This window comes from Pseudorasbora parva, chromosome 17 (assembly GCF_024679245.1).
Source record: "Pseudorasbora parva isolate DD20220531a chromosome 17, ASM2467924v1, whole genome shotgun sequence".
NCBI lineage: Eukaryota > Metazoa > Chordata > Actinopteri > Cypriniformes > Gobionidae > Pseudorasbora > Pseudorasbora parva.
This window is the reverse complement of record NC_090188.1, coordinates 39576527-39592802: the sequence shown is the minus strand read 5'-3', so window position 1 is coordinate 39592802 and position 16276 is coordinate 39576527. Positions and strand designations below refer to the sequence as shown.

General features: G+C 39.1%; 1 protein-coding gene across 10 annotated transcripts in view; it reads left to right on the top strand.

The window, feature by feature from the left end:
- Positions 1-16276, top strand: part of dst (dystonin) — a 251988-nt gene that overhangs the window by 169951 nt on the left and 65761 nt on the right. For all 10 annotated transcript variants that reach the window (XM_067422412.1, XM_067422411.1, XM_067422413.1 and 7 more), the window contains 8 exons: positions 147-303; positions 2343-2469; positions 2592-2648; positions 3598-3833; positions 5036-5165; positions 6523-6722; positions 7596-8091; positions 9721-11189. In XM_067422412.1, the coding sequence (XP_067278513.1) occupies positions 147-303; positions 2343-2469; positions 2592-2648; positions 3598-3833; positions 5036-5165; positions 6523-6722; positions 7596-8091; positions 9721-11189 (2872 nt within the window). The remainder of the gene's footprint in view (positions 1-146; positions 304-2342; positions 2470-2591; positions 2649-3597; positions 3834-5035; positions 5166-6522; positions 6723-7595; positions 8092-9720; positions 11190-16276) is intronic.

Below are 16276 nucleotides of genomic sequence, written 5' to 3'. Positions count from 1 at the left end.
CCTGTTTTTAATTTCATTTGATAAAGTGAGGGTTTTGATTAGCTAGGACTGTTATAGAAACCATGTGTTGTAATAAAACAATATTACAATAGTTATGCTTTTTTCCAGCTGTCAGACTATTTAATAACGCTCTGAATGTGTCGCAGGAAGCAGGAGGTTTCATCCTGCCAGAAGCAGCTGCAGGAGTTCAGAGCGGCCACAGGGCTGTTAATAAAATGGCTGGAGGAGACAAAAGAGCAAGTGCCAGTGCTTCAGCCCAACTGCAGTGAACAGGGCCTGGGAAAAGACCTGCAGAAGGTCACGGTGAGTGATGGATCGCACTTTTCACCTCGAGTGTTTGCGACCCCAAAGCCTTCAGGGTAGAACGATGATGTAAATGAACAGAAAGGAATTAGAATGATTCTTCATACACGGATTCATCTGAACCACTCAAAATCAAAACACATGTCCTGGAATAAAGGTTGGTTAGACTTTATTTCAATAATCCACATTAGACCTTCTGCTAACTATGAGTAACTTTGCAACTACATGTCAACTAACTCTCCAAGTATTAGTAGACTGTAGTAGAGTGTTAGTAGACTGTTAGGTTACGGATCAGTTACAACTAGCCTAGTTTTGATGTAAATGGGTACTGCGTTGCACCATTAAACTTAGTTGAAGCCTAACTCTACATATAAACTAAATATTTACGGAAGCCTCTGATTAGAAGTAATGTCGGAATAAAATAGTAGACTGATAGCTAAATCAATAAGCTCTTGTTTTACATGACATACTTCAATTCTTTAGACATATATGATATTGCTGACATTTACACTTAAAAGTGCACTATGCAACTTTCCGTCCACTAGAGGGCGCCTATTCTAAACAAAGGTGTAGTTTGATGACGCAAAGTCTGAGCACAGTATCTTGGGACATGTGAGCTTCACCTCACAGCCGGTGGAAAAAAGGACACGGGCAGAAATCATGTTCATGGATGCGGTTATTAACGTTACTGTAGTGTAAAGCAGAGCAGGACCGAGTGTTGTGGAGCTGAGCACGGCCGCTGGAGAGATTGTTAAACAAACACACGGCTCGTGAGCACCGAGACTTTTATTATGACGGGACGGGACACAGTCGCCAGGCGCGCGCACTTCCGCTTTTTCTGGTCATGATTATGAGGTAAAGCAGCTCTGTTTATCATATTAGATACATTTAAGTGTGTTTAAAATGATGTTATGACGTTACTCTGTGAGTTCGCTCGGGGCTGCTGTGACTTGGTCACACTGCTAAGAGAAAAGCGCTTCTGCAGAATAAAACCGAGGGTAATGCAGGTGACTCCCTTAAACGCTATGCTGACACGTCCCTGTCCTTAGTTAAAATAGCAATTTTCTCACAATTTACAAATAGTTGGAAACATTTGGGATATTGTAGGTACTCAACTGAACAAAATGTATAACACCGGCCTAGTGGTTTTTGGATATTTTACTGCAAAAATACTACATAGTGCACCTTTAAGGGAAAATCATTATGTGAAAAGATTATTTTTGATAGGGGCACTTTAACACGAACCCGTCCAAAACGGCACACCGATGTGTGCATCTGTCCCATCGTTGTCATTGTCAATTCATTCGTTTTTTCATATAAAAACATTTATTATGTCATTCATGATTAAGTATCGTATTTAATGGAAAGTTATTTTTTACCGTTAGTTATTGAGGCAAAAGTAGTTCGAATGAAGGATAACCTGGGCTTTTTTTTCCAATTGTTTTGTAAAATGGTGTTAACTTAAGTTTGGTCTCATTCTAAAGAAGACCCTTGACAGATTATTGTTGAAGTAAAGGTTTAACAAGTGAAACCAAAACCCAAAAAATGATGGAGGTTTAAATTTATGAACATTTGTTTATGTAAAACATAAAGCTGCTACAAAGTATTAACATATTAACAAAGATTGCACCATTTTATAGGCAAATGACCCTGGGATTAAAAATTGCAGTTTTAATGGGTTTCAATTGGGACATTTTTGTCTAAAAACTCCTGAGAGGAACAATTTCTTCCCTTTTAAACTACAATAATAGTTTTTTCCCATTAAATCTTCCTAGAGGACTGACACGTGTCTCGGAAGAATCACCCATATAAGGAGGAGACACAGTGGATCATGTTTTGTGTTTTAAAGTGTTTATTTCGGGGAGTGACTGTAATCACATCTAGCCTCCTGGATTCCAACATTGCTCAGCATTCGAGAATGTGTGTGTCTTGTTACAAAGGTCAATGGAGAATAATGAAAATGTCAAAATGTCTCTTAACTCTACATAGATTTTAAAGTTTTCACATTACATCTTCCGCTCTTTTGCTGCTGTCTGCAGGGCTTGCTGGATGAATGGACCTCCAGAGCTCCTGCAGTCCAGGATATAAATAGCAAAGGATCTGCTCTATGTAGCCTAATCAGTGTTTTGACATCACCGGCCAAAGCCAAAATTCATCACAACTCAGGTATTGCCAAAGACTATTTTAAGATTTTACAAAAAACATTTAGTGCATGTCTCAGTTCTACACGATCGCTCATTAATTCCATCTGGAGTGAACACACACATATATTTATTCGTTTTCTTTAGGATCAGCTGTCAGTAATGGTTCTGGTCCAGGAAGCCATGCATATCTGACAAACCAAGGTGAAAGTTCATAATAGTGAATAGGGGTGTAATGGTACATGTTTCCGTACAAACTGTTTCCGCACAGGACTTCCGGTATGGTTCGTGTGTGTACCGAGTGCAGTCTTTAACAGTTAATAGTCAGCTTTTTGTTTGTGCGGAATCCAATCCGAGCTCCCACACCAACATATTAAGTATTCTGTCCTTTTTATCATGAAATTTAAATGATAAATACCACTGACCCTCTTTAATGTGGCGTGACAGATCATTGTATAGGCACGTCAGTTCAAGCGGTAGTGAGGCGCACCAGTGAACGTGATCATCTCGTCATAGTCAAAGAATAAACATGAATGAACATCTGAAGCTATGTTGAGGATACATCACAACGTCCGGAAACGTATCATATGTTGTGTAATCACTCAAGCAGTGTTTCAACGGCAGAAATACATCAATAAAACAGCTTGAGAACAATGTCACGTAGCATCACATTTACCTCAGAAGTCATTCAGTCTCCACAGTCCACAAATGATTATATTTCAACAAAAATTTGGAGAAAAAAATACTTTATAATTAGATTTAGAAGTTAATGCAAAAATTGCCTTATGTGAAGTTTACATGTTTGCATTTAATGTGTTATTTGAGTGTTAATTATTATATCTACAAATAAATAGCTACTTTAGGCTAATAGTTTGGGCTCTGTTGTTAAACTTTAATTTTAATTTCATTTATAATTGAATTCATTTAAGAAAAGGCACAATTTGTTCAGTAAACCAGTGTTAAAAAAAATTATATATATATATAGCTTTCTATCCCTTGCTGTGCTGAAACCTTACCGAACTGTCAGTTTTGTGTACCGTTACACCCCTAATAGTAATGCATCAGTTTTTGCAGTTTTTTTTATGCTGCGACTATTATGATGGCCAATGTAAAGCTCTACTGTTCTGCCTGTGATTGCTTTATTTGCCTATAGAGTTGATGCTGGTGCAGCAGAACATGTCCTGCATTACCAGCGGTTATGAAGCTCTGGGCGAGCTGCTGAAGGCCCGATCATCTGAGCTCAGCGCTTTGCTAAAGAAAGTTCAAGGGGTTCATGAACAGGCTGAGTCTTTACTTCAGTGGATGGAAGACACGAAGAAGACGGTCTCATCATGGAGTAACCAGCCCTCTGGGAAAGACACAGTCAAATCACAGATAGAGCAACAGAAGGTGAATGTGCATCATGTCTACTTTATTAGCATTATGTTTACTTTCTTGCATCTGAACCTTCTTAGACGTATAATATTCACCTGAAGTAGCCCCTCAGACTAGAAGTAGCCCTCCTTGAAGTAGCCCCTCAGATTTAAATAATTTACCAACACCTTCATTTACATATATTAATGGTTCTCTGATTATGATTAATGGTCACATGACATGGAGGTAAACAGATACAATATTTAATTTCGATAGTTTTCATTTTAAATGTATTTATATTTATTGGGGCTTATTTTTATTATATTGTTTTAATTAATTATAAAAATAAATTAATATATAAATACAGCTGTAAATTACAATTGTCCAGTTTTTTGTAATTATAATAATTTATTTACAGTGGAAGTTACAATACTAATATTTAAGATGGTCACATGACATGAAAGTAAACAGATACAAAATATATATTTTTATTGAAATGCATTTATATATAGGGCTGCAGGAATTGTGGGGATTATTTTTATTATATAATTTTAATACATTATTTTAATTATGAATATTTTGTGAAAATTTTACACTGCAAGTTACAATACTAATATTAATGTCTTAAATTCTTTACTTTCAAATGTTTAGATCTACAAACTTTCATTTTGGAGGAATACTGGTTAAATGCTGTAAACGTATATCCACAGAAATGTTGATAATTATAAAAAATATGTAAATTAATTGAAGAGATGGAGTGGGGATGAGAAGCAGACAGCATATAGCGTAACAGACTATAACTTATTTAATTAAATAACAGCCATTGATTTGATAATAGCACTAATCCATGTCATGATTTGAGTTTCATTTTGATTGATTGTTCAGTCACAACTATTTATTTTAGTCATCCAAATTAATTATAAGCTTTTCATCAACTCACAAACCGCTTCAGGGAGTTTGGGAAACCCTGCTTGGATGGTTATTAGGCGATTGTTAAGGTGTACTCAGTGGTTGCTTGGATCAGTGGATATGCCAAGTTTGATAAAGCTTTTGGAGGAGTTACAGTAAGAAGTTTTGGTCATATTTCAGTCCATTCCACGTAATTTAGCAGATTTCCTTTACAATCAGTGCAGAAATTCTGGGAAAAGTGCACAAACTCTGTGTCGGCCTACCTTGCTATAAGATCACACTTTAAACTGTAAGCACTGAGAAAGCTGCTCATTACGTCTGTGTTGCAGGTCGTTGAAGAGAACATGAAACAAAAGCAAGCGCAGCTCCAGCAGCTCAGGGAGAATTTGCTCAGCTTGATCGAGGAGAACCCGGATTCACCCGAGGCAGAAAAGTGGAAGCACATGCTGGCACAGATAGGTATGCGTCCATCACATCCAAGAGCATTAATCTGATTTCATCTGCTGTTTGGACGGCCAGGTGCAAATTCACACACTTATCTCCTGCAGCGACGGCAAACCAGGGTCAGAACTCACCTTTCCAATTTAGGGGGCAGGTTTTATAATCACCTTATTTAATGTAAATGCATTGTCTTTTATGCCAAATAGTTATATTTAATCAATTAATTAATCCAATCAGAATAATGACATACAAAGTTGGCTGTTACCAATACAATTGTATCAGCATCAACAAAGCCATTTTTACACTGGCATATATGTTTATTTACACAGACTGTTTAATGCTGCCCAAATGCATCAAGTATATAAATTATACATTTATTATTAATACAGTTTATTCTGAAAATGTTAAAAACAAAGTATAGTTGATGTTATAAATTTGAAAACATGCACTCATTACAGAATTTGTGAAGACGTTGACCTCATGTGTATTAAAGGGGTACTTCAGCGCTGGGAAGATGAATCTGTATTTAAACTGGGTCATTAATGTAGTAGAAATGTGAAATTATTTTTGAATTTGGTGCCTTCTAGACTGAGAAAAGACAGAAAATGTATTTTAGTCTCATGGGGATGAAAGACTACAATTCCCAGAATGCTTCGCTGCCCTGTGAGGCCATTCCCAAAGCCACTGCTTCTGAATCACTAATCACTGTCTCACCACCGCGTTCATTTTCATAAAATCAGTTCAGTTATAGAACAGAGACTACAATCAAAAACTGAACGTGTCTGTTCAATATAATGTGAGTGAGCCGCTGAGTGAGTGTCACAAACGCAGCAGGAGTCAGATTACACTCATCGTGAATGAGCTGAGGTAAGAGCTCTCGTGATGAGAGCTGAGGTAAACGTGTCCGCGCCCACGGCAGTCATTCTCAGCGCGTGTTCAGTCTGGAGCGTTTTCAGTTCATGCCTTTGGAAGCTTAACTTTTAATAGGAATTAATTTGAGAAGTTAAAACACTCACTTTGCTCCGCCGACCGCACCTTTACATGAGTTCATTACAAAGTGACATTGCCATCTACTGGCCTAGTAGCAGAATACAGCACTTTTAGTCGTTAGATGCAAAGGAAAAACTTAGTACATAGTTTTTGTGCAAACATATTCATCTTAATAAACAATGCTATAAAAGATTTTCACATTTCATTTGAATTTTGAATTTGTTTTTTTTATTTTTATCTTGATGGCATTTTTGCCCACGCCCCCTTTAATTTCTGACCCTGCTGTGAACTGAAGCTCCTGTGAAAGCTCAAGCTGATAGTGGAGGAGTTTGGCTGAAGTGAAGCTGGCAGTGATGAAGTTATGTGTGTTGTGCTCCACACACAGACGCTGGATGGGAGGAGGTCAGGGGCACCATGGAGATCAGGAAACAGCACCTGGAGGAGTCGTCCCGTATGCTGGAGCTCTTCCAGACGGCCCAACCACAACTCTCGCAGTGGCTGCAGGAGAAGGAGTTGATGATGGGCGTCCTGGGGTCGTTGTCTATGGATCCCAACATGCTTAACACACAAAAGCAGCAAGTCCAGGTACTGGCAGTCATGCCGTAAACACAGATAAGAGCTGTAACTCATGCGAAAGAATATTGTAAATGTTATATGAAGTTAAGTGAATTGTTTATGCTAGGGATAAGCAATATTACCAGTGTCTTATTTGAAGATATGTGTATTTTTGAGTGTTCAACCACAAAAATCTATGAATTTGGCATCACAAGCTCTCAAAGTGAGGTGGCTTTCTGAGTGGATGTATATCATCATACTGCCCAGCCATAATTCACCCTAAAATAAATTTCTGTCATTATTCACCTTCATGATGTTCCTAATCCATGTGACCTTTTACTGTAGGAGATGTTTTAAAGAATGTTCCTATTGCCTTTTTTTGCTATACTGATGCAAAGCACCATATGAAAAATCCATATGACACTCATGTTAAACGTCAAGTTTTCTGAAACCATATCATGGGTTTGTGTTAGGAACACACAATAATGTAAGTAATTTTTTACTGAAAATCAGCAGTAGCTTTTATTTGCACATCACACTTGATCAATCACCTGGAACAAAAGAATCAATGGCATTTGATGTGATGTTTAGTAATACAGTGATAGGAGTGATCTTTTCTCTTCAGAAGACTTGAAATATTGACACTGGTAATATGGACATATGCGGTTGTTTGTTGGTTTTGGAGCTCGACAGAGTTTTCATTGTATTGAAAAGAGCAGTATGATAAAATTCTGCCAAACACTTTTGTGTTTCATGGATGAAAGTCAAACCAATTTGGAATGATGACAGAATTTTGGTCAATTGTTTCTTTTAAGTTACAAAGATGGAGTGACATACGGTACTGTTTCTCATGCCATTGCTTATCCCTTAATGCCTGTTGCTTAATGTCATTCCTCTGATTAGATTCTCCTCAAGGAGTTTGACAGCCGCAAGCCTCAGTATGAGAAGTTGACCGAAGCCGCCACAGCAATCACTGGTGCTTCAGAGAAGCAGGATCCTGCTGTAGGGCAGGTTAAAGAACAGCTGGCATCTATTTCCCAGAAGTGGCAGGCCCTGACAGGTCAGCTGTCTCAAAGACATGCCCTCATTGAGCAGGCGGTCGGAAAGACCACTCAATTCCAGGAGATTTTGGAAAGCCTCAATAAAAGTGTCACTTGCCTGGAGACAGAGCTTAATAACCAGCAGGCTCTCAGCACCCAACCCGATGAAGTCAAGAAACAGATTGAAGCCACCAATGCAATCCTGGCTCAGCTACGAGAGGAGAAGAAGAGGGTGAAAGAGGCAGAAAACGTCTGCTCTGAGCTCTCTGCCATGGTGACTGAGGAATATCTCAGAGCAGACCTGACAAAACAGCTTGAGGCCGTCACTAAACCATTTAGACAACTTGAGGATAAAGCAGGTATTGTAGTTAACTTCAACTCCTTCCTTCTGTAGCGTCACTGATTTTCTATTTGCACACACATTTCCTGATAATTTGAATGAATGCCCTTCATTCATGAAGTCCTGTCCATCCCCCGACCTCTGCACGTTCATTTATCAAGTACTTTGGCCAGTTTGATAATGTTTACTCTGAGCTAAGTTGAATACACTTTATTATGTCAGTTCCAGGTCAGTGCAGAAAGTGTAAAAAGTCTGCAGATTCCACCTGTGTCTGATTATAACTTTGTACAAAAGTCTGTTGAAACCATCATCTTTAAAACATATAAAGGGGGAGAGAGAGCAAACTATAAACGCCACTTGATGTGGTATAAACTGTTACACCACAGTCACCACATGTTGCATAGTCTCGATCAGTGTTGCCCACTTAGCAACTTATCCAGGGCCTAAAACTAACTTTTTGCCAGACCTGCCAATGGTAACTTAAGAAAATGTACCATATATATAAATGTATAAATATTTTTTACCAACGATGAAACTTTTGTGCAAAAGCAGGCAGGTTTTTAGATAATAGTGAAAAATGTATATACTAGTGAACAGTCACAGTTGTCTATTTGCAATTAGCCTAACTAATATACATTTTAAACATTATTAAAGACAAGTTAACTCTAAAAATAAGAACAAATAATCAGATTTCAAGCAAAAGCACAAATAAATACAGTTACAAAGATACAAATGAAAAAAAAAACAGGTTTTTCAGATAAAAGTTTACAGGTACAGAAATCAATTATATAACCACATATAAAATTGCACTGCATATTCTTCACTGTATAAATTAAACATCCTTATTAATTAATCCTTACTAGAGTTACAAAGGTTTAGAGCAGCCAGTGCTTTTGTTGTTTGATTAACTAAACACTTTAAGAGTGAATGCACAGATCTGATATACTGATACACATCATTTACTTTATCAACTATTCACAATGACTTAAGACATAACCGACTATGTTTACTAGGATACTTGCTATTGTTTTACATAATTTCAAGTGCAAGAAGACATTAAAGAGAGCTCAGTTTAGTAAATGTACACTGTCTGACACGTGCTTACTGTGCGCACTTCGGATGTTTGCGTTCACAAAACCTTCCAAACAGCGAGCCAGTATCAAAATGAGCTCCTTTTTGTGTCTTCTCTCATAGCTGTTGCTAGATTTGGTGCCTTTTCAAACCTTGTCGGCTTTCAGAGACTCCATGTTATGCTGGAGTGCTGAATTCAGCTGTATTAAAATGCAGTATGGAGAGTAGGAGAGAAGCAAACTAATGTAAAGGGCTGACACTAGGAAGAATGCAAATTACATGATTATGCTAATTAGCATGTTGTGTCATTTTACATAGATTTTTATAGCAGGCTTTAACAACCTCCAATTAAAAGAAGGAGGCAACAGCCCCATAAAAACTACACAGATCTATAGCAAACATCAGCCATGTTCCAATTGGCTGCGCTTTTGTCAATTCCCACATCATTTTTCTTTCAGTCATGGCAGAAAAAGTGCTTGACACTTGTTATGCTCTACTCAGACAAAGTATTACATAACTGAAACAACTGTTGAGACTACTTATCTAACGGTCTTATATTTTACCTTGTGTTTACCAGGAAAGCGGATTGAGCAGCTCAACTCTGCCTTTGCCAGCTCCCAGCAGTTCCATCAGACTTCGAAGGACTTCCAAGCCTGGCTGAATCTAACTCTCCAGGAGCAGTGCAAGACACAACCCATCTCTGCGTATCCAGAGATGCTAAAACAGAGTCTCAAGGAGAACGGTGCTGTTCAGAAGGCCATTAGTGACCATGAGGAACCGTATAACACCATCATGAAAGAGGGTGAAACTCTCCTCCAGAGAACAGAGGGGGCAGAAAAGGTGGCCCTTCAGGGACAGCTCTCAGCTCTAAAGTCCAGCTGGGATGATGTGAAGAAAAGCAATACTGAGCAAGCAGAAAAGCTTCAAGGGGCCATGCAGAGGGCTTTGAAGTACAAGGAACATTTAGAGAAACTGAGTTCATGGTTGCAAGAGTTTGAAGACAGGGAGAAGAATGTGAAGCTCAGCGTGAACTCATTGGAGACTGAGGGCTCCCTCTTGCAGTTGAAGGCCATCCAGAAGGACGTTGACAAGCATAGAGGGGAAGTTGTGATAATGAACACAGCTGCAGACAGCCTCCTGGAGATCGTCACATCAGATGGCGATACGGTTAGAGAGGAGAAGGCAACCATTGGTAAAAGAGTTGATAAGCTGACAGAAGATTTAATGCTCAAAAGAGAAACGTTAGAAAATATCTTGCAGAAGCTGAAAGAGTTCAACGACTTGCAGAAAGAAGCCAAAGGCCAACTAGAAGGGGCCAGAAAACAGCTCGACTCTCACTCTTCCTTGGGTGTCCAGGCCTACAGCAACAAGAACCTGACCAACATGAAGGCTCAGCAGAACAGCTTAGAAGGTGTCCACAACCAGATTGAGCATCTCAAAGGTCTTGCTCAAAGCCTTGTGGTAGATGCCTCTGAGGTTGAAGGTGTGACAGACCTTCTTCTCCAGGCAGACAGCTTGGAAAAAGACCACATGTCAATTACCAAAAAAGTAGAGGATGCTTGCTCCACCCTGGAGAACAAGCTCCAGGGCATTGGACAGTTCCAGAACAGCATCCGCGAAATGTTTGCAAACTTTGCAGACCTGGATGATGAGTTGGATGGAATGGCTCCAGTAAGCAGGGATCTTGACACCTTACGGGATCAGAAAAGCACTATCGAGGACTTTGTTGCTAAACTTCAGGATCTGATGACCAACACAGCCAACGGCAGAGACAGTTGCAAGAAGATGATGGAGTCAGAGGCCTCACCAGATCTCCTGGGTCTAAAGAGAGACTTGGAGGCGCTGGGCAAGCAATGTGGAAAGCTGATGGACCGAGCCACTGGTAGAAGAGATCAGGTTGAGGAGACCCTCAGTCATCTGGAGGAGTTCTACAACAAGGCGCAAGAGTTTACCCACAAACTGAGCAGCGCCGAGAAGCAAGAGGAGTCCCAAGGGTCTGTTGGATTGGAAACAGAGGTCATTAACCAACAACTGGAGTCATTCAAGGTAACAATAAGATTTATTACCTTGTTGCACCTTGTTCTGTTCCCCTTTTAGAAGATCCATAGAAGTGCACTGACATTTTAAAGGATTGATATACTGCAGGTAAGAAATGAGTAAGAATACAACTGTTAGAAATTACATTTAGCGACACTAATTGTATTCTTACACATTAAAGATCATGAGGTAAATGTGAGCTTTGTATTTCATCTGTATTACATTTAAATTTATGCATTTGGCAGACGCTTTTATCCAAAGCGACTTACATTGCATTCAAGGTACACATTTTACATTATTGCCAATTGTCAATTCTTCTGTATCTACAGTGGACCACAAAAGTATTTGAACATGTGAAGTGTGTAATTTATGCACCAGACTTCACCTTTATCGCTTCACTTTAGAAGGCCTTTATTAACCTCCTGGAGCTGTATGGATTACTTTTATGATGAATAGATGCAATATTATGGGCTCAAAAAAATTCATATATATATTTATTATTATATATATTATTATTATTATTATTTTGGGATGAACTAATCCTTTACAGTTTTCTAGCAAAACTTACAAAAATTTATTTTTTAAAGTTTTTAAATACTGTGTTCATTTTAGGTGCTAATGTTTCTGTAGTTTTACATGCAGATTTTTGCTACCTCAGTTATGTAGTGTGGTTTTGTTCTGTTAGCCACGTGTTAGATCTTTCTCTAGACAGTTCAATATATCTGTGAGCATCTGGTGCTAACAAAAGAACGTCAGCTGATGGGGCATTGTTGCGAATGGGCTGGGGGCCAGTGGGGTACTGTGTGTCGCAGTGAAAGCTAGCGGGGTCTGACTTCTGCTCCTTGACCTGTCAGCGAGTGCTAGAGCTGGCCTCTCCATTCACTGCGAACAATAGATGTTTTTACCTCTATTATTTTTAGCTGCTAGCTAATTCAGGTTTCTCTGCATTTTTAAAATGCTATAGTTAAGGATTCTGTTTATGAAACATGAATATTCCTATATTTAAAAAAAAATCAGCTCAGCCTTTTTTGTTATAGGGTGTGGTTGCTTTTAATATATATTTATGATAGTGTCTTAATCAAAGCATTAAAGGGTGTTTCAGTAAAATACAACTGTATTGTCAGTTACATTACCAGTAAATAATTAGTTTGCCTTGTTTTGTGCAGTGATTTTTGTTCATTTTTACAGACTGTGATGAGAATGTTTTCTGTGCCACACTTGTATTTAACCAGGAGTATTTTTAGAGAAATTGACTTCACCTCTCAGAAATTACATATTTGTTTTGGCCTGTCAGTTCGGATTCCTGAATGTTTTTTGACTCCATATTTCAAGTGGTACATCATTTGGAAAAGTATGTTGCAGGAATTTCTGGATTGTTCAAATCCCCAGAATGGGTTAGGTTGGAGCAAAGCCTTCTTTATATGTTTTTGTTATGGCAACGGAGTGCGATTCTTATCATAAACAAAAGGAGTAGATTTCTCCGTTTTTTGATACCGTTTACAACTAGGAGATACCGTAGGAAATATTAGGATGGATAATGTTGTAATGTTATTATACAAGAGTGATAGAAAACCTGCTGAACAAAACAATGTGCTTTACAATATCAGCCCTGGATAAAACCATAAAGTGGGATAAAACATAAAAGTGGGATAAAACAAAACCAGAAAGCATTTAAACGCTTGAAGCTGAAAGAAGCTTAACCTATATTTGAATGTGCATATGAATCAAGCATGGTCTTCCAAGAGCTGTGCTCAAGCATCAGCTGCCGCCGTTCAGTCCATCATTTGTCCTCTTGTTGTTCGGGCTCCCCCATTCTTTTTGTTCTTTTCAATGTCTGGATGGATGATCACTGCTACATCAGCTGCTGCTGGAAAATCAGCTTTGTTCTCAGTGATACGGCCATTAAACACAAGGAAATTACCCAGATCGTGAAACACAAAGAGACGCATAGACTTTTTTTCTTTTTGAAAATCTGCTTTTGTCATTTAAAAAATATAAGAAGATGCATTTGTTGCTTGTTTATCTTTATCTTTGTTACTTTAGTCCACTGAATTCAGTTGTGAACCCAATATATAGGGAACTGACCCATGTTTAAGGACCAGAATATCATAAGTTTCCACTGTCTGGCTAGTGTGAGCCAGGGCCGGGCTGGGATAATAGCCTTGGACCCGTAGCACCAAGCCCAAAACTACGCTGTGTTTTATCCATTGGGCCAGAAGCTCCGCAGCGCTTTACTAAAGTCTGCCCGTAACATGCCTCTCTGGAACAACGTCACATTCACCCATAATTTCACTAACAAATGGAACTTTTATCAGAAAACTAATCGGAGTGAAATTACTGGAAGCTAGCAAGATTGCAAAACCAACATGATAAAAGCATGGGATTTTGACGTTTACTTAAAGAGTTAAATCACAAGGATCGTTAGTCCCACAGAAATAAAGTGGTATTACCATTATTTCACCAAAGAAAGAAGACACACGTACGTATTCAGTCACGTCTGTTTCTGTTCATTTGTAGTCACAGGTCAGTTTGTTTACATCACATTTAAAAAGAATGAACATTTCTACAAATTTTCCAACAAAATTATGTTGACAGTAACAGTCTCTTTAGTTATCTTTTCAGTCAGAGAAACTGAGGAAGCACCTGAAAAACCCGAGCTGATTTATTTTACGACATGCAGAGCTATGTAAGGGGTAATGTACACCCAGCCGGTTGTTATCGCAGAATAATCCCCGACAGAGTGATCAGGACCCCGTGGCGAAGCGGAGCATCACTCTGAAGGGGTTTATTCTGCGATAAAAACCGGCCGGGTGTACATTATCCCGCTTATTACACGGCTACTAGTCTCAAATAAATAATTATTAGACACAAAATATTGTCTCGAGATTAAATATTTTATTAGCTTTTACACAAAGCTTCTGCGATGGAAAACAGTTTCAACCTGCTTTAAGCCTTTATCTATTGCTGAAGATTTGCCATATGCCCTTGCTAAATGTTGAAAATGAATGCTGAAAGGGTTAGTTCACCCAAAAATGAAACCAAGCCTATGATTTACTCACCCTCAAGTTATCGTAGGTGTATATGACATTCTTCTTTCAGACAAATACAATCGGAGTTATATTTAAAAAGTCCAGGCTAACGTTAATCCCAGCAGTAGTTGTAGTTGTGTTTGAAGTCCATAAAAATGCAGCTGTCCGTCAAATAACATGCTCCACACGGCTCCGATGGGTTAATAGAGCCTTCTGATTCGAATCGATGCGTTTGTGTAAGAAAAATATCTATATTAAAAACGTTATAAAGGAAACCTGCCTTGAAGTCTTCCATTGTAACCCACGGCTGTTTAAGCCACAAGATGGCGCCAGCGTTAAGCATAGAAGTAGTACCGGTCAAGTAACTCGTAGTACCCGTATGAGCGGGTGTTATCTGGAAATAACGTACCGCTGGAATGCGCGATTGACCAATCAGAATCAAGTATTTCACAGAGCCGTGTAATAAATATGGATATCAGTCCGGTATAAAGAGACAAGATATCCTGAAATATCAAATAAATACATGGTTGTGATAGCCTATGATTTGTCTGATTTTTTTCAAGTGGTGGTATTTAAAATAATGGTTAGTGCAAATAGTCATTTGCAGCACTATTTCTGCCTTATAGTGATCAGAATCCCCATCGGATCACAAACAGGAGTTATTTCAAATGCTTACTTCTCTCTGAAAGGGGAGTGTTGAGCTAAACTGATTTTAAAAGTGATTTTTAATGCTGGTATATGAACTCATCCGCGGCACTACCGTCTCCAGGTTCATATAAATTCCACCTGTGTTTGTAACCACTCTTCAAGCCCAATTTGGCCCGCTTTGGATGGAGGTATTCGGCAGGCCAAAAAAGCCCTGACCATTGGCCCTGACGAGGCCCGATCAAGCCCCAGAAGTGACAGTGGAAGCTTGACTGGCCCTGGCACGCACCACAACATTGTGGCGTTGAGTTTTACAGGACATCTCTGGAAATTACGGAATTGTTTGTCTTCTTTTTCACTACTTAGGCATAACATTACTGTCTCAGGCAAACCTGTGCGAATATCTGGCTCCTGAATCATAGCAGTTGGTAATTCCATAGGTGATGATTGGAAAAGGATCTTTGTGAGGCCCCCAGTGTTGGCTGAATCATCAGCCTGACTCACCGTACAGACGCCTCAACAGGGAACCTGAAACCCTGCACCAGCAGAACACCAGAACGTATGCACATTGTTGCATTATGATGAAGTTGTTATTTCACTGTGATCATGTTGCATGGGACATTGAGAGAGAGAGAGAGAGAGAGAGAGAGAGAGAGAGAGAGAGAGAGAGAGAGAGAGAGAGAGAGAGAGAGAGAGAGAGAGAGAGAGAGAGAGAGAGATCCCAGCTGATCTCTGCCCTTGAGTGCTGGAGGAATTTATCCTGAGAAATTTCTTTTTTCTCAACCAAACCTTTGTTCTCGTCTAAATAATAGTTCTGCGTTTCAGTGCCCGTGGGTATTGTTCGTGTGAATGGTGAGATATTCTGTTGACAGAGGTTTTTTTTTTTTCGGATGGGGAAACATCCCTGCCCTGTTTCTGTGCACAGACAGGCATTGTTTCCCATCATGTCTGGTTTTAAATGAATGGTTTCATGAATGTAACATCAGGGATTAGAATTTGTTCATCCACATTTAAAAGGCCCTCTGCAAAGTTGCAAGCTATTTTTGCCACCAGCAAATGGTTGAGCCTCGAACTTCTGTGTAAATTGTTTGTAAAATCATTCATACGTAAATTGGCACATTCTACATAAGAATCATGCTCATGTTCCATAAATGAGGCCCTGAGATCAAACGGCTGTAAAGCACAGCACATGGTCAAGTTCATCCAAATGAATGGCGTCATAGAAAGATAAATCCCTTTTATTTGCTTCATTAGACGTCTATGTGGCGTCAACAGCAGTAAACACGTCTCGGAGACATTAGAGACTTGAACCTTGGATCTCTGAAAACAAATGTCTTTCTTAATTCACTGCCTGGATTATCTCAAAATATCCTTTCTTCAAATCCCAGACATCTCTTTAACCTCTTCACCTCTGCCAGTTTT